At 34.6% G+C, this 18,890-nt stretch overlaps 1 protein-coding gene across 2 annotated transcripts in view; it reads right to left on the reverse strand.

Moving 5' to 3' along the window:
• GCC2 (GRIP and coiled-coil domain containing 2) overlaps nt 1-18,890 on the reverse strand; it is a 54,809-nt gene that overhangs the window by 27,781 nt on the left and 8,138 nt on the right. For both annotated transcript variants that reach the window (XM_026515939.4, XM_048222660.2), the window contains 8 exons: nt 16,366-18,819; nt 15,588-15,657; nt 12,893-12,993; nt 12,697-12,795; nt 5,571-5,690; nt 2,416-2,580; nt 2,036-2,140; nt 1,016-1,178 (listed from right to left, as the gene is read on the reverse strand). In XM_026515939.4, coding sequence (XP_026371724.1) covers nt 1,016-1,178; nt 2,036-2,140; nt 2,416-2,580; nt 5,571-5,690; nt 12,697-12,795; nt 12,893-12,993; nt 15,588-15,657; nt 16,366-18,819 — 3,277 coding nt within the window. The remainder of the gene's footprint in view (nt 1-1,015; nt 1,179-2,035; nt 2,141-2,415; nt 2,581-5,570; nt 5,691-12,696; nt 12,796-12,892; nt 12,994-15,587; nt 15,658-16,365; nt 18,820-18,890) is intronic.

Here is an 18,890-nt window from a genome sequence, read left to right on the forward strand (position 1 = left end):
TATCAAAGTGGACTTTAGAAAAAGAAATATTACCAGTAATAAAAAAAACAGACTTCACAATAGAGAAATTAAATTACCAAGAGGAAGTAATGATTCTGAATGTATATGTAGCTAATTTCAGAGTTTCTAAATACATGAAGCCCAAACTGACAAAACTGAAAACAGAAAGAAACCCACAGTTATGTTCAGGAAATTCAACATACCTCTGTCAGTATTTGGTAGAGGAGTGGTCAGAAAATCATTAAAAATATAGAAAGCCTAAACTGTCACCTGACTTAACTGACATTAGTTAGAACACTCTATTCAACAACTAATACAGATGAACACATTTTCAAGTGCCTAAGAAGGATTCACCAAAAGAAATCTTATTCTGGGCCATAAAACAAAACTCAATAAACTTAAAAGGACTGAAATCATACAGAGTATGTTCTCTAACCACAAAGGAATTCGGGTAGAAATCATTAACAGAAAGACAAGTGAAATTCCTTTAAATGAATTAACACACTTCCAAACAACCCATGGGTCAAAGAAGAAATCCAAAGGATATTTAAAAATATTTTGAGCTGAATTAAAGAGTATAATATACTGATTTATGAGATGTGGTTGAAGGGGTGCCTAAATAGGGATAGCTATAGCTTTAGATGCTTAATGTTAGAAATTATGTTATGGAGAGAATGGAATATAATCACCTTAAAAAAAGATTACACTGTTACTTAAATGATCCCACTTTGCTGACAATCAGCAAATCGTGGACAAGACCATTTTTTATCTTTGTTATCACTCATGCAGGAGGTATTTAAGAAATGTTTAAGTAAATGACTGCATTATGCACCAACACAGACTGTACACAACTGAACAAAAATGGTTTTACAACCCTCCTGGTCCTTAAGAATATTTAGCACTGTGTGAAAGATCTGCTGGCAGTAAAAGACTGGTGAAATGCAAATAATATTGCTCCCCTGTATTCTGTTACAATGAAATTATTGTAAGTCAAAGTGAATTTTGTTTTACTCACTCATTTCTTCTTGCAGGGTTTCTTGTTTCTGTTTCTGAATTTTAATTTCTTGCTCCAGATCTTCTACTTTGCTGTTTTTATTAGCTAACTTTTGATTTAGTTCTTTCATCAAACGTTCGTAATCAGCTATCTCCATATTCATTAGTGTGGTTTGCTGGGCATCCTGCACATATCAAAAATAAAAGATCCACATAATAGATCAGTTAATTTTATTTGTAAAATTGCTAATTGCATAACTGTAAATTATGTCAAAGGAATAAACACATTCTATTATGCTTTTCTGTAATATAGAAAGTTTACATATCATATGAAGAAACTAGAAGTTGGTACTTTCTATTTTTGTAATTTTATAAAATATTTTCATTGAATTTCATCATAATTTTCATCAACCACAATTGACACTTCTACTCATGGAGTTCTTCTTCTTTTTTTTTTTTTTGTTAAAGATTTTATTTATTTATTCGACAGAGATAGAGACAGCCAGCGAGAGAGGGAACACAAGCAGGGGGAGTGGGAGAGGAAGAAGCAGGCTCATAGCGGAGGAGCCTGATGTGGGGCTCGATCCCAGAACGCCGGGACCACGCCCTGAGCCGAAGGCAGACGCTTAACCGCTGTGCTACCCAGGCGCCCCTACTCATGGAGTTCTTATTTGTAAAGTGTTAACATTTAAGCAGCTCTTACAATACCTTTCTTTTTAGCCTCATCTTTGAAAAAAGTAGAGAAAAATTCGACAAAGTTTTAAGTATAATATGAATTCCAACTTTAGACATTAATTAAATCTTCACGTGTCATATAACAATCCTGTACAAAAAATGAAGTATCAAACCATTTGTGAGCCTAGATTCTTCTGAAAAGACAGGACTGAGAAAAATCTTAAACTTTCATTCTTTCGAGGCTAACAATTTATATATGATTATGTTAGTTCCTCAAGAACCACATTTTTGAAATATTTCTAAACTATCAGAATCGCTTAACACTGTGAATATTGACCTCGGTTTTGAATCAGGTGTTTTATTTTACCTTTCTAACAAGCTCTAATTCTTGCATGGTTTTCTGAAGCTGTTTCTTTTCCTTCTGAAGTTGCAATTGAAGTTCTTCAAGTTCATTTAGAGAACTGGCATGTTCCTGAAATTAAAAATAAAAATACCGCCACCACACCCCCCACACAAACCAACATTAAAAAAGGTATTTGTAAGGGTCTATAAAATAAATCTGACATACTGAAATACAAAAAGCTTGAAAATCTTTTAATATTCTCAACTTCATAGTTAACGTACATTAAGGAAGTAATGAACTCTGTTGTAGTCACAAATGTTACTCATTAGTAAGTCTTTCCTTCACTTAAATAATATAAAAGTATCACTGCAAAACATGAACTAATCCCACAGGACTGTTTTTACCTTTATCTTCTGCTCTTTCTGAAGTTTTTCAGCTTCCAATTCTTTGTCTGTCACTGCTTTGGCTTTTTGGACTTCTAAAATCTGTACTTCTAATAACTTCGCATTAGACTGTAGTGTCTCAATACGAGCTAAGAGATCTTCATTATCAGAACTTAATTTTTCACACTAGAATGACAAATGATTCATTACTGTAAACATGTAGAAAATATGTACAGGAAAGGAAGAATAAAATGATACAATACAAGATTACTGGCACAGTATGAAAAATGAAGACCTCAAAAACAATTCCACATAATGTAAAATCAAGAATATTTTTAAAACACTATTACTGTTAAAATAAATTTGGCAAACATTACAAGAGACCAGGAGCACTGGCAGAAGAAAAGGCAAAAAAGAAACAAAAACCAAAATGAAAACACCCCAAGTAGCTGACATTACAGCAACAGATAAGACAGGATAGTTGCCAATTGTTTCATCATATTCTTCCAACAATGGGAAGAACGAAATGAAATTAAGTTTCTATTAATTTTAATGAATTTATTTTTAATTTTTATGCAAACATTTTGAAATCGAAATATACATTTTTCACGTCTGCATTTACTCAATTTAAAAGTACCTGAAAAGTCCTCTCACCAAAATGGGTATAGAGGAATGTACCTTAACATAAGAAAGGCCATAGTTGACAAACCCACAGCTACATCATACTTGGTGGTGAAAGCTTTTCCTCTATGATCAGGAACAAGGTAAGATTCCCACTCTTATTTAACATAGTATTAGAAGTCCTAGCCACAGTAATAAGTAAGAAAAAGAAAAGGCCTCCAAAATAGAAAGGAAGAAGTAAAATTGTAACTATTTGCAGATAAGAGGATACTATGTATAGGAAACCCTAAAGACTCCACCAAAAAAAACATGTGAGAGCTAATAAATGAACTCAGTAGAGCTGCAAAATACAAGATCAATATTCAGAAATCTGTTGTGTTTCTATACACTAATAAACTAACAGGAAGAGAAATTAAGAATAAGTAATCCACACAACTGCATTAAAAAAAACCCCAAACAACCTAGTAACAAATTCAACCAAAGGTGAAAGATTTGCACATTTAAAACTATAAGCTACTGGGGCGCCTGGGTGGCGCAGTCGTTAAGCGTCTGCCTTCGGCTCAGGGCGTGATCCCAGCGTTCTGGGATCGAGCTCCACATCAGGCTCCTTCGCTAGGAGCCTGCTTCTTCCTCTCCCACTCCCCCTGCTTGTGTTCCCTCTCTCGCTGGCTGTCTCTGTCAAATAAATAAATAAAATCTTAAAAAAAAAAACCCAAAACTATAAGATACTGTAGAAATAAACTGAAGATGACGCAAATAAATGGAAAGATATTCTATGCTCATAGATTGGAAAAATTAATGTTTTTTGAAAGTACAAATATTGTTATACTGACCAATCGATAGATTCAATACAATCCCTATAAAAAATCCAATGGCATTTTTCACAGAACTAGAACAACAATTCTAAAATACAGAACCACAAAAGAGCCCAAATAGCCAAAGCAATCCTGAAAAAGAAGGACAAAACTGGAGGTATCATGCTCCCCAATTTCAAACTATATTCTAAAACTAATAGCACTCAAAACAGTATGGTGCTGGCATAATAACAGACACACAGATCAATGAAAGAGAAAAAAGAGCCCAGAAAGAAACCTATGTATATATGGTCAATTCATTTATGACAAAGGAGCCAAGAATATACAATGAGAAAAGTACAGTTTCTTTAATAAATGGTGTTGGGCAAATTGGATGGACACATGCAAAAGAATGAAACTGGACCACTAGCTTACACCTTACACAAAAATTAACTCAAAATGGCATAAAATTTGAATGTAAGACCTAAAATCATAAGACTCCTAGAGACTGGCAGTAAGCTCCTTGACATTGGTCTTGTCAATGATTTTTTGAACCTGACACCAAAGGCAAAGGCAACAAAAACAAAAATCAACACATGGGACTGCATCAAACTCGAAAGCTTCTTTACAGCAAAGGAAACCATCAAGGGAATGAAAAGGCAACCTACTGAATGGAAGAAATTAGCTGTAAATCCTGTAGCTGATAATGGGTTAATATACTAAATAAAGAATTCCTACAACTCAACAGCAAAAAACCAAACAACTTGATTTAAAAATGGGCAGAATATCTAAATAGACATTTTCCCAAAGACATACAGATGGCCGATAGTTACCTGAAAAGACATTCAACATCATGCATCATTAGAGAAATGCAAATCAAAACCATAATGAAATATCATCTCATACCTGTTAGAATGGCTATTATTAAAAAACAGAAACAAAAACAACCAGAAACAACAAGTGTTGGCAAGGATGTTGAGAAAAGGGAACCTTGCGTACTGTTTGTGAGAATGTAAATTGGTGCAGCTGCTGTGGACAATAGTATGGGAAGTTCCTCAAAAAATTAAAAACAGAACTACCATATGATCCAATAATTGCACTTCTGGGTATTTATTCAAAGAAAACAAAAACACTAACTCAAAAAAAGATACGTGTATAGCCATGTTCACTGCAGCATGACTGACCATAGCCAGGATAAGGACACAACTTAAGTGATCATTGATGGATGAATGGATAAAGAAAATGTGGTATATCCATACAACAGAATATTATTTGGCCATACAGAAGTATGAAATCTTTTCATCTGTGACAACATGACTGGACCTTGAGGACATAATGCTAAGTGAAATAAGTCAGACAGAGAAAGACAAATACTGTATGATTTCACTTATATGTGGAATTAAAAAAAATAACAGCAAAGCTGAAAGAGAGAAAGAGAGATTATGAGGTTGCCAGAGGCACAGGGTGGGGTGTGGGTGAAATCAGTGAAGAGGGATAAAGGGTACAAACTTACAGTTATAAAATAAATAAATCATGAAATGTAATGTACAGCATAGTGCTACAGTTAATAATAAGGTATTGAATATTTTAAAGTTGCTAAAAGAGTAAATCTGAAAATTTTAACTGCAAGAAAAAAATTCTTTAACTATGTATGGTGACAGGTATTAACTACATTTCACAATATATACAAATCATGATGTACACCTGAAACTAAAGTAACATAATGTTATATGTCAATTATACCCCTCAAAATTTTTTTACCTGAAAAGTTGAATTTCTTAATTGTCTTGTAAGGTCTTCTATGTGATGCTCAAAATGATTAGCACGTTCTTTTTCCACATCCAATTGCTCTGACTGCTTATCATATTCTAATAAAAGACTCTTCAAAAAAAAAAAAGACAAAAGGATTTAACTTCAGGCAATTATTACACATTCAACCAGTCAGACTGTATTATCAAGCCATCCTGATAAAACATTTGAGTCCATTCTGAAAGCTTAAAAGATTTAAATTCAACATTTGGTAGAATACCTAACTGGCATTATACAATAAAATTAGTATAATTCAGATGATTTTTAGTATGGGGGAACTATTAAAGGGCAAAAGGATTTTACATTTATACAATATAATACCTGCAAGTTAAACAGTCTAGTCGTCAACAAAAATAAACTTCTGAAAACATAAAATTTAGAGAAGGAGGAAAAAAAGTTTAACCTGGTTACCTTAACTAAGTTCACCTAAAGAATTCTGATGAGGGAAATGTTTTAGGTCCAGCCTAATATAAGGTAGAAGTGCTAATGGAAGAACATGGGAAGATATTTTATAAAAATGGTTTCTTATACTCTGTGGCAAAATGTTTAACATTTTCTGAACTCTAAAACCAACGGGATTTTCTTTAATATTTCTTGTTTGCCCCTACTCAAGAACAAAGTGCCCAGACTGGCCTTTTTGTGACATACTAGCAGATCAGGTTATCCTCCAAAATATGTACATGAGATTCACTGTTTCCAGACTGTATGTAGGATTTTTTTTTCTTCCTCTCTTCTAAATCCTGTTTTCACTTTTGATCCTGGAGAACTACTGACTGTTGTCCTTCACATAAATGAATTTGTGTGCAGAATAACAAAATCTTTCTGTATTTTCTTTGAAGGTTTATTTTGGAAAGCCTAAAAAGTGGCCTTCATCCAGACCAGAACCTCTTGAGTCCTTGGCTCCCCTTCCCAGACTGCTCTGGGGTCTCACATGGGACAATTATATCCTCTTTCTGGTTCCTGCTTGTCAAATCTGATTCTTGGCCAATCTAATTTTGTTTCTAATTCTGATTTATACATAATCAACTCTTATCCACACTGGTAGCTGAGTGTTAGAATCTGGGTTTCAATTTTATGGTCTACCCATCTTGTGATAGGCAAAAGGCAGGAACTGGGAATCTAGAATCTGGCTTATAAATTTCTTTGTCCATGTTTGTCTGAGGATTCTGCTACTTCCTGGCATATTGAGAAATCATTTGTCTTCTTTTCCATGGAGAGAAGATACCACACTTGTTTTGTATTTGTGCAGATTCCTCTACCTCTACAGATCAGAGATCTTTATCCTCTTAAACTCTATCTGGTCTTCTTTGTTTTTACTCACTATGGTTCTAATAGCTATCAAGGGCTGCAAAAATTGAATACCAAAGCTGACTCTAGTAAATAATGGCTCTCTACAGAAAATTCTGACTATAATAATATATTATTCCTAAGGGGAGAGTTGGAAAAAAATGAATCCCATGCATTCAATGGTCTAATTTCCTTGATGCATATGCTGATGCTTCTTCTCAGCAAGGAATAATTACAAATTATCATCCCTTCACAACCATTGCGTGTTCACATCTTTAAAAAAACTGATACAGATGATTATTATAAGTGATATGAACAATGAAAAAGAAATTGGCAAATTCACAAGGAATCCACAAAATTACTCAGCATCCTAATATTGATGCTAAGGAACCTAATGGAGCTCAGTTATAAGTCTGTTTCTACAAAAAGCAATCATCATTCTTTTTTAAAAATTTCATTTTTAATTTAAATAATAGTTCATATATATGGTAAAATTGGTTTCAGGTGTAGAATTTGGTGATTCATCACTTACATATAATATCCAGTGCTCATCACAAGTGCCCTCCTTAATACCCATCACCCATTTAGCCTATCCCCCACCTACCTCCCCCCATCAACCCAGTTTGTTCTCTACAGTTAAGAGTCTCTTATGGTTTGCATCCCTCTCTCTTTTTCCTTTCCCCTATGTTCATGTTTTGTTTCTTAAATTCCACATATGAGTGAAATCATATGGTATTTGTCTTTTTCTGACTTATTTCACTTAGAATACACTCTAGCTCCATTCACATTGTTGCAAATGGGAAGATTTCATTCTTTTTGGTGGCTGAGTAACATTCCATTGTATACATACCACATCTTCTTTTTCCATCCATCCATCAATGGACATTTGGGGTCTTCCCATAGTTTGGCTATTGTTGATAACGCTGCTATAAATATCAGGGTGCACGTGCTCCTTTGAATCACTATTTTTGTATCCTTTGGGTAAATACCTAGTTTCGCAATTGCTGGGTCCTAGGGTAGTTTTATTTTTAACTTTCTGAGGAACCTCCGTACTGTTTTCCAGAGTGGCTGCACCAGTTCGCATTCCCACCAACAGTGTACGAGCTTCCCCTTTCTCCACATCCTCACCAACATCTGTTGTTTCCTGAGTTGTTAATTTTAGCTATTCTGATAGGAGTGAGGTGGTATCTCATTGTGGCTTTGATTTGTACTTCCCTGAGGATGAATGATATTGACCATCTTTTTAAAATGTATCTGCTAGGGATGCCTGGGTCGCTCAGTCAGTAAGTGTCTGCCTTCAGCTCAGGTCACGATCCCAGGGTCCTGGGATCGAGTTCTGTGTTAGGCTCCTTGCTCAGTGGGGAGCCTCCTTCTCCCTCTGCCTGCTGATCCCCCTGCTTGTGTGTGCTCTGACAAGTAAATAAAAATCTTAAAAAAAAAAAAAAAAAAGTATCTGCCAGCCATCTGGATGTCTTCTTTGGAAAAATGTCTGTTCATGTCTTCTGTCCATTTCTTAACTGGATTATTTATTTTTTGGGTGTTGAGTTTGATAAGATCTATATAGATTTTGGATACTAATTCTTTATCAGCTATGTCATTTCCAAGTACCTTCTCCCATTCCATAGGTTGCCTTTTAGTTTCGTTTTCCTTTGCTATGCAGAAGCTTTTTATCTTGATGAAGTCCCAATAGTTAATTATTGCTTTTGTTTCCCTTGCTCCTGGCAACATGTCTAGTAAGAAGCTGCAGTGGCTGAGGTCAAAGAAGTTGCTGCTTGTGTTCTCCTCTAGGATTTGATGGTTTCCTGTCTCACATTTAGGTTTTCCATCCATTCTGTATTTATTTTTGTGTACAGTGTAAGAAAGTGGTCCAGTTTCATTCTTTTGTAAGTTGTTGTCCAGTTTTCCCAAAACAATTTGTTGAAGAGACTGTCTTTTTTCCATTAAGTATTCATTTCTGCTTTCTTGAAGATTAGTTGACCATATAGTTGTGGGTCTTCCGGGTTTTCTATTCTGCTCCATTGATCTATGTGTCTGTTTTTGTGCCAGTATCATACTGTCTCAATGATTACAGTTTGCAATATACCTTGAAGTCCAGAATTGTGATGTCTCCAGCTTTGCTTTGCTTTTCGCGATCACCATTCTTAAACGTACTGGCACTGCTGATTTAATCTTACATCCTGATGTTCCATCACAAATGGAACCTTACTTTACCCAAAGATTGAGAAAATTTTACAACTATAAAACCTATTTTTAAAAATGTTTTAAGAGACTTCATTTGTTTTTTTTAAAGAGCAGTTTAGGTTCATACCAAAACTGAGAGGAAGGTACAGAGATTTCCCATTACCCCTCCACCCCAAATGCAGAGCCTCCGACATTATCAACAAGCCCCACCACAGTGGTACATTTATTGTAACTGATGACCTACAAGGATACATCATCCTCCAAAGTCCATAGTTTATATTAGGGTTCATTACCCTAGTTTACATTGGTGTTCTAATCCTCTAGGTTTGGACAAATTTAAAACGACATACATCCACCATTATAGATTATCATACAGAGTAGTTTCACAAGCTAAAAATTCAGAGGATTTTCCTACCTATTTCCATTTTTCCTTTTCCCCCCACTTATTTATCCCTTCCTCCCCCAAATTTCTGGGTACCATTGATTTTTTTAACTTTCACCTTTTCCAGAATGTCATACAGTTGGAATCATACATTATGTAGACTTTTCAGATTGGCTTCTTTTGCTTGGTAGTAGTATACATTTAAGTTTCCTCCACATCTTTTCATGGCTTGATAGCTCATTTCTTTTTAGTGCTGAATAATATATTCCATTGTTTGAATGTACCACAGTTTATTTGTTCACCTACCGAAGGCCACTCTGTTTGTTCCCAAATCTTGGCAATTATAAATACAGTTGCTTTAAACACCTATGTGCAGGTTTTTGTGTGGATATAAGCTTTCAACAGCATTGGGTAGATACCAACGGTTACTAGATTGTATGGTAAGAGTATGTTTAGTTTTGTAGGAAACTGCCCAACTTCTCCCCAAATGGCTTTGCATCCCCACCAGAGCTCATAAATAAGAGTTCCTGTTGCTCCATGTCCTTGTCAGCATTTGGTGGTGTTTGTGGTTTCAGATTTTGGCCATTGTAATAGGTGTGCAGTGGTTGTCTCATTGTTTTCATTTGTACTTCCCTGATGACTTATGGTGTGGAGTATCTTTTCATACGCTCATTTGCCATCTCTTATCTTCTTTGGTGTGGTATCTGTGAAGTTTTTGGCCCATTTTTAAAATCAGGTTTCTGTTTTCTTACTGTTGAGTTTTAGTGGTTCTTTACATATTTTGGGATAACAGTCCTTCATCAGATATATGTCCTTTGCAAATATTTTCTCCCAGTAAATGCCTTCTCATTCTCTTGATATCTTTCACAGAACAGAAATTTGTAATTTAAGCGAAGTATATATAGCTTATCAATTCTTTCATGGTGTTCTATCTAAAAGGTCATTGCCATACCCAAATTTATCTAGATTTTGTCCTGTTATCTTCTAGGAATTTCATAGTCTTACATTTTACATTTAAGCTTGTGATCCACTTTGAGTTAATTTTTGTGAAGGTCTTAAGGTCTGTGTCTAGATTGCTCTTTGTTTTGTATGTGCATGTCCAGTTGTTCCAGCACCATTTTTTGAAAAGATTATCTTTGCTCCACTGTCAAAGAACAGTTGACTATATTTATGTGGGTCTATTTCTGGATTCTCTATTCTGTTCCACTGATCTATCTGTCTATTTTTTTCACCAATATCACATTGTCTTGATTGCTGTAGTCTTATAGTAAGTTTTGAGGTCAGGTTAATCCTCCCATTTTGTTCTTCTTCAATATCGTGTCGCCTTCTCTGAGTCTAACCTATATCATTTTCCAAAGAACTTTTTATTTTACTTGTTGAAAGGCATGTCTTTCTTTTCCTATGAGTATTCTCATTATGCGGTTATACCTTCTGTTCTTGTCTCACAGTTCTTTGATATTCTATTCTTTTTCGGTCTTTTGAAATCTGTATTTTAAACAAAGAATTTGGCATATTGGTCTACCCATGGAGGAAATATATAAAATACAGTATGGGGTTCTTAAAATTGAAAGAACCAAGTTGCTAATGCCTTATGAAAGACAAGCCTATATTTAAACTTCAAATAAGTGTTTTAAAAAATGAATTTATCAGATACTTTTATATATTAAGGATATTAATCCCTTGTCATATTTTCATGTTAATTTTATATTTTATTATAGTTCAGTCTATCTTTCTCTTTGTAACTTCTTTAATTGCTTAAGTTTAGAAACATATTTCATATCCAGAACTCAAATGATTAAGTGTCTTATACTAGGTTTTTAAAAATCCTTTCACATTTGACAAAACTCTTTAAATCCATCTAGAATTTATTCTGGTGTGTGGGAGTGAAGTAAAAATCTGACTAAATTATTCTGAAGTAGTTACTGAATTCTTTCTTTGTTGGTTTCTATGTTTTCAAATCTTACTGGAGTACTATATAGCATAGCTTAGTTGGTGTTAGAACAGATCTGGAACCAGACTGGCTTTACTATGTTACTTGCTCTGTGATTTGAGTCTCTTAATCTCTTTGTGCCTCGATTCCTCACTTGTAAACTGGCAATATTAATAACATATTTCTTGGGGTTCTTTTGAGAATTAAGTGTGATAAGATATGTAAAGTGCTTAGAAGAGAGCCTGGCCTAGAAGTGTTTGTTGTTATGCAGACGTCTCTGTCTTCTGTTAATGTCTTATTTTTACATCAGACCTGTATCACATTATTATGATTTCATAAATTTTAGCATCTGCTAAAGCAAGACGTCCATTTTCTTTTTTTCACTTTAAAAAGTATTAACTACTCTTGTGAGCTTATTTTCCATTTGAAACTTAGAACAAGATTGCCCAATCAAAAAAAATCCTAGTTTAGTGAAATTGTTTTGGAACATGTAAAACAACCTGAAAACTAGTATTTCAAATAATAATAGTTGCCATATATATGTTTTGCAGTTTTCTTCATAAAGGCCACATTTTCTCATTAAAGTTATTCCAAAAATTTTATTTTTTGACTACTATGGAATTTTCTTCTTTCAATCAATCCCATTTGACTTACTCTCTTGTCCCTACCACCCACCTTTATTGTTCTACCAGTAAGTTTCTCATATTTTTTTCTACTTATCTATTATTGCCACTGGAATTTAAGTCCTACGAGGGCAGGACTTTAGTGTATTTGGTTGACGGCATCTCCCTAAACTCAGTATTCAGCCTGACTGTATAAATATTTGCTGAGCAGATATATTAAAGAATGTAAAGTATTTATCTTACATTTAATGATGTCATTGCATTCTCATTTTATTTTTTTTATAATAGATTCTCATGTTAGGCTGACAAGCATTATTACCTCCAAATAATGAATTTACTTTCTTTTTTAAACCTGTTGCTTGAACTTCAAGTTTATTCACTTGGCCAGAATATAAAATAATAACAGTAATAATAACCATCTTTTTTGTTATTTATTCTATTAGGAAATCCCAAAACAGAATTTCAGTTTTAAAAAATAATAGCTTGAAGGAACTTTAAAGCTTAGACACTTAAAATTTTGATACTAGGATGCTACCACATTACATAAAAAAATAGAAAAAAGGATTTACTAAAAAATACAAGGTGACGTGTTATGGATAGGAATTTTACATGTCTAGTACATTCCTTAACTTAGAAGTAACAAACATAACTTGCTATTAAAATAACTATTTTTACCTTATAGCTTTCTGCTCCTTGAATGAGATCTCTTATGGAAGTAGACAACTGATCCTTTTCTGATCGAACAGATTCTAGCTCTTCCCGTAGAGTCTGGGCCTATTGTAAATATATGACAAGAAGTTTTTTATGGACAGAAAAACTAGATTTTCTAACATTTAAGTTTCTTGAATCTTGTATTTTTAAGTCCCCTTACCTCTTTTTTGCTAGAATCTAGTTCTTTCTTTGCCTTCACAGCAACCAGTTTTATCTTATTTATTTTTTCCTCTTTCTCTTTGGATTCTTTCTCCAGATATCCTAAAAACACAAAATGAAAGAATTATATATGGACTCAAAAGGAAAAAAATCCAAATAGTTTACTTACTTTAGCCTTAGAAGGTGACCTTTAATCAGGAACAGAAAATCTATAATTTGGAATTAAAAGTAATGAAATAAGTAACAAAAACATTAATTTTTTTTAAGTGAAAGCTTATTCATAAGCAAGGCAAACAACGTAAAAAATGTCCATTTCCTGCAATCTATCAAAATAGCCTACTTTTCTTAAACATCATTTCATAAGCAGCTAGAAACTGGAGAGGGTGTTAGTACTCCTTTAACATTAGAAGATTTCCTACAGGGCACCTGGGTGGCTTAGCTGGTTAAGGGTCTGCCTTTGGCTCAGGTCATGATCTCAGAGTCCTGGGACCAAGCCCCCTATAGAGCTCCCTGCTCAGCGAGGAGTTAGCTTCTTCCTCTCCCTTTGCCCTTCCCCAGCTCCACTTGTCCTCTCTCTCTTTCAAATAAATAAAGAAAATCTTTAAAAAAAAAAAAAAGGATTTCCTAGAAACTCAAGTACTGTAGGACTTTCGGTGGCAATCTGCAAATTGGTGTCATGTAGGGGGAAATATCAGACACAGTTAAATACTTAGGCTCCATAGACATATTCCTCTTGGTTGGCAGGTGTGATTTTTACAACTAAACCCATAATGTGTTTTACATATCCAATCCTGATCTCTCCCTTAACGTCTTTAGCCATCTCCTCTTTTCAACTCCTGTGTTCCAGATCTTACTTCCCGCTATTTCTGCTTAAGTTACAACCTGAATTTCTGTCCTTGCTCGTTAATCTAGATGCACCTGTGCTCACAGCTTCTGCCTTCCTCTGCTGCTACAGATGGCTGTTCTGTGTGTGTGTAGCACTGGCCAGCTGTTCCACTTCTGCATTTCAGTCTATACCTCCTCACCGACTCAGGCATCAGTGCGGCAATGCTCCCTCTCTCTTGTGCAGCAAATCCCCTTAATGGATTTTTTCCCAGCATGCAATTAGGAAAATATCAAGAGCTTTAAAGCCAAGAGCAAACAGTGGAAGCACCAAAGAGGATGGGAAGAGGTCACAAAAGGATTGGTGAAACCACACACACACACACACACACACACACACACACACACAAAGGCAAATTACCACACTTCCCATCTGGATATTGTCTCCTCTCTTTCTTGTATAGCAAAACTCTGTATAAGAGTTGTGTACACATGTGCTCAAATTTCTCTTCCCCCATTTTTTTTCTTGAATTCATTTCAATCAGGCTCTGGTCTTAGCATATCACAGAACAGGTTATCAAGTTACCAATGACCTCTATGTTGCTTAATCTAATGATTAGTTCATTGTACTAATGTTACTTGACCTATACCAGCATTTGCCATGGTTAAATATTTGTTCCCTCTTGAAACACTTCCATCACCTGCACTTCATTGGTCTTAATGTCTAAGACATTTTATGCTCTGGGTTTTCCTAACTCACTGGCTACTCCTTCTCAATCTCCTTTGCTGTTCCTATCTTTCAGATTTTTAAATGACAACGGTCTCTGGTCTTCTTTTTTCTACATTCGCTTCCCTAGTGATCTCCATCTCATGGCTTTTAATGCAACTATTACGTTAACTACAACTTTTTATCTCTGGCCTAGCTCCCTCCCCCTAACTCCAGATTTGCCTATTTAGCAATCTACCTAACATCTCCATTTGGGTTGTTATTTTAAACATGTCTCAAACCGAGTTCCTAATCTCATCTAACTCTACTTGCCCCAATCATCCACCACAAAAAAAACAGGCTTCATCATAAAATCTTCCAACTTCCTCCTCTCCCTCTCCCCACCAGACTAACTCGGCCCTAAACTGAAACATTAAGGGCACATTACTTAACACTTCTAAGGATTTGTTTCTTCATTTTTAAATGGGAATAAAATAACTACCCCACGATGTTAGTATGATGAAGATGCGTTAGGAAAGTCCCAACTGCTCTGCACACATTCTATTGCTTCTGTGAAGGGACTCTCCTACCTCTCCAGGAACTTCTTGGTATGCTTCTTGATGTTATATATGTTAACATACATGCACTTGCTATTCCCTCCTGCCTCTTCTCTTGTCAAATTTCTCATTCTTCAAGACACAACAAAAGAATAGGCTATTCTGTTTTGTTTTTCCTAATTCAAAGACAGACAGTTAATCATGCCTTCCTGCAGTGCCAGCACTGTATCTTGTTCACACCTCAAACTACTGCAATAACAGCCCCATGCGGCACTGAACTCTTTGAAGACATGGTCTGTATCTTAATCACTTTGCTCTTACCATAGCCTGGCATTCAAATAAAGTTTGCTAAATGAATGAAAAATCCCAAAACAATCATGGAACCATTTATAAAAGGAATCACATCAGTCCTTTGGATTAAATAAGAAAGTGGTAATTTTGGAAGGGAAGGCAAACAGATGGCAAAGAAGAAAGAATGGGGACATTAGAAAGAGACAGATAGTTATTATGATTTAACAACACATTACCTGGTTACTACATTTCTCAATAGACTCTAACACTAGAAGAATCTGTGTAATTCATTGCAACAACATATGCAAAACCAAACTTACCTATTTTTTCTTCCAGCTCTTTTACTAAAGAAGGTTGATCATTTTCTACAGATGATTTCTCTAAGAAATCCTAGATTTTATAGAAAAAACAAAACAGAAAATCACTTCATTCCCCACAATGAACTGGCCATCAGGTCATGAATGAGAAAATCCTCATTAAAGAAAATTCACATAAAAAGCAATTTGATGAAGTATTTTTCTTACCTTGATAGACCAGGTAATACTGACCTTATCATGCATATAGTATTTACTATAAAAAAATAGTAGTATCCAAGGCCAAGATGAACAACCTGACACATATCAAACACAGTGCAATAAGGGAAAGATTAAATGATTATAGTTTGTCATACTTTCATAAATTTTTGGAGAAAAATCTAAAATTTTGGCTAAAGTTAAATACTGCAATAGCCCACTTTTCTGCTCAACAGTGCTCTTTAAGAAAGGTGTTATGTATATCACACAAGAACGAAATTCAAGTCTTTCTCATGTTGTAGTTTTGATGGTGACTGGTTGCACAATTTTGACCAAGACATTTAACCCCTCAATCATTTAATCTTATGCAAAATCAAGATTCTAAAATGATCTAAAACCAAAAAGTGACCAATGTGGATAGAGGATACACAACATGAAAATGTTTAACGTACTTTCAGAAAATTGTCATTTGAGCTTAAATGATGAAAATTTACTGACTTCAAAGTATAAAAATTTAATGTATATATTTTCTAGAATCTAGGACTAGAATTAAGAATTTAAATTAATAAAATTGAAATAATAGTACCTTTAATGATAACAACTCTGCTCTCACATCCTGTAATTCAGCTTCTTTTTGTTCTAGTGATAGCCTCAGATTTTCAAGTTCCTTTACAAAACATTGTTCTTTTACATTATGGTTTTCATTTTTGCTACATAATTTTTGAGAGGCTTCTTCAACTTGACTTAAAAGATTCTGATTTTCGAGTCTTGTTATTTCATTAGCATTCTTCATTTCTAGAAGATCAGACTGCAAGGCCTCTTTATGTGACAGCATTTCTTCTAACTCTTTCCTTAAGAGAACTTTCTCTTGTTCATGGTCTCTTAGTAAAGACCGAACTTCTTCACACTGAACCATGTTCTCTTCTTGAAGGCACTCAATCTTTTTTTCTAATTCTGCTACCCTTTTATCATATTGAAAAATCAAGTTGTATTTTTCCTCATTTATTTTAGTTAAGGATTCACCTATAGCTTGCAGGACATTCACAACATCTTGCTCGTTTTCTTCTGAAACTTTGGACTCCATCTGCTTAAGAAAACCATATAATTGAGTTTTGACAAATAACTTCTGAACCTGCTCATTTTCAAGCAGTGTACTTAAATTATCTCGTTCTGCAACTATTAACTGCAGTTTCTTCTCTAATTCGGAAATGTGTTCCTTAAGAATAAGATCTTCTTTTTGGGACAGGAGAGCTTCCAAATCCCTATTTAACTGGTTCTTTTCTGTACTTAATCTATTATTTTCCTCATAAAGAGACTTCACTTCAGATGACAGTGCTTCCTGGTCTTCATAAATAGTTTTTAGTTGAATCGTAAGATTTTCTAGTTTTTGGTTATTTTGATCCTTTTCTTTTAAAGTTTTTTCTAGTTCTCCTGTTAACTCATTTACCTTTTGTTCTAGTTCACTGTTGTACTGGCTAGTTTGCTCCACTTTTTCTCTAAGTTCTATGATCAATCCTTCATCCCTTTCACATTTTTTATGGAGATTATCCATCTCTTCATGAGAAGATTTGATTTCACTTATGAAAATACTTTTTTCCTCAGTAAGAGAACTTATCTTTGCTTCAAATTCTTTCAACATGGTATCTCTCTGACTGAGACTAACTAAACATACTTCATTCTTTTCTTGAAGACTTTTTATGGTATTTTCAAGTTCTGGTACTAATTCTTGTTGGGATAACTTTTGATTTTCTCTCTGGAGATGATTCACAGTTTCAAGAAGAGCATCTTTTTCATTAAAAGCAGTTCTGAGCCTCTGTTGAAGTTCATTAACATCAGATGCTTGCTGTTGCTTCATTGATTCAAACTCTTGACTTATTTTCCCAGCAGATTCCCCCAGTTCTGTTTGCAAGATCTCCATAATCTCTCGTAAACTCTCATAATTTAAAATTGCTTCTTGCTTTTCTTGCTGTAGGTTTTCACACTGCTCCTTAAGACCCTGTATATCAAACATTAACGTTAATTTTTCTTTTTCTGAGCCTGACAAAAATGTTTCATTTAGTTCTGATATTTCTTTTTGATGCTGTTCCTTAAGACTCTGTACTTCTTTGTTATGTTGTTCCACAGCATAGCAAAATTGTTTATTTGAATCTTCTAGCTCAGATTTTAGTTTTTCAATTACACAGCCCTGTTCTTCTTTAGCTAGCAACAATTCATTAATTTTAAACTCCAAGTCTTCCCGTTCATGAAAAAACTCATCCTTTATATGTTGTGTATCAATTTCAAGTTTTAATTTAAGATTATTCATGTAAGTCACCTCATCTTTTAAGATACTATGTTGAGACTCCAGTTCTTTTAAGGTATTTTCTAAATGTTTGACTTTTTCGTTTACTACTTGTTCTGCAAAAGCATCTTCTTGTAAGACCAAGGAACCCATCTGATTTTCGTGGTTTGCATTTGGCACATTCTCTAATTCACATTCATATTTCTCCTGAATGTTCTCACTTGCCTCACGTTGTCTGACTAAATTCTCCTTTAGCTGGTTTAAATTATTTACTTCTGCTTCACATTCTTTAGCAGATGCTTCAATTTGGCACATCAATTCTTTAACCTGCTCTTGGTGGGTAGCTTTCAATTGCAAAAGCTCTTCTTGCAAACTACTAACATCTTCTCGGTAATGCTGGGAGTTAGCCTCGATGACTTCTTGGAGATGAGTAATTTCTTTCTCCTTTTCATCTGTGGCAGCTCTTAACTGTTTTTGCAGATATAAAATTTGCTCCTCAAAGGCTGGCCTGATATTCTGAATCTCCTCTTGTAGTTTTTTAGCATTATCTTCACAGTCACCCTGAAATTTAAGTTGTTCAGAAAGTTCGAATTGTTTCTTGGTTGCTTCTTCCAGTTCCTTCTGCAAGCTAGCTTTATCGTCACTGTGTTTGGAATGTACTACCATTAATTCATTTTTCAGATTTTCAATTTCTTTCACATAGTTTCTTTGCGATTGTTCAAACTCCTTGCGCACATCTTCCAGATTAGTTATAGAATCCTATTATAAAAACAAGCACACAAATATTATTTAAGACAAAAGAAACCTGCCTTCAGGAAAAATATTAGCCA

This window comes from Ursus arctos, unplaced genomic scaffold, assembly GCF_023065955.2.
Source record: "Ursus arctos isolate Adak ecotype North America unplaced genomic scaffold, UrsArc2.0 scaffold_8, whole genome shotgun sequence".
Taxonomy (NCBI): Eukaryota; Metazoa; Chordata; class Mammalia; order Carnivora; family Ursidae; genus Ursus; species Ursus arctos.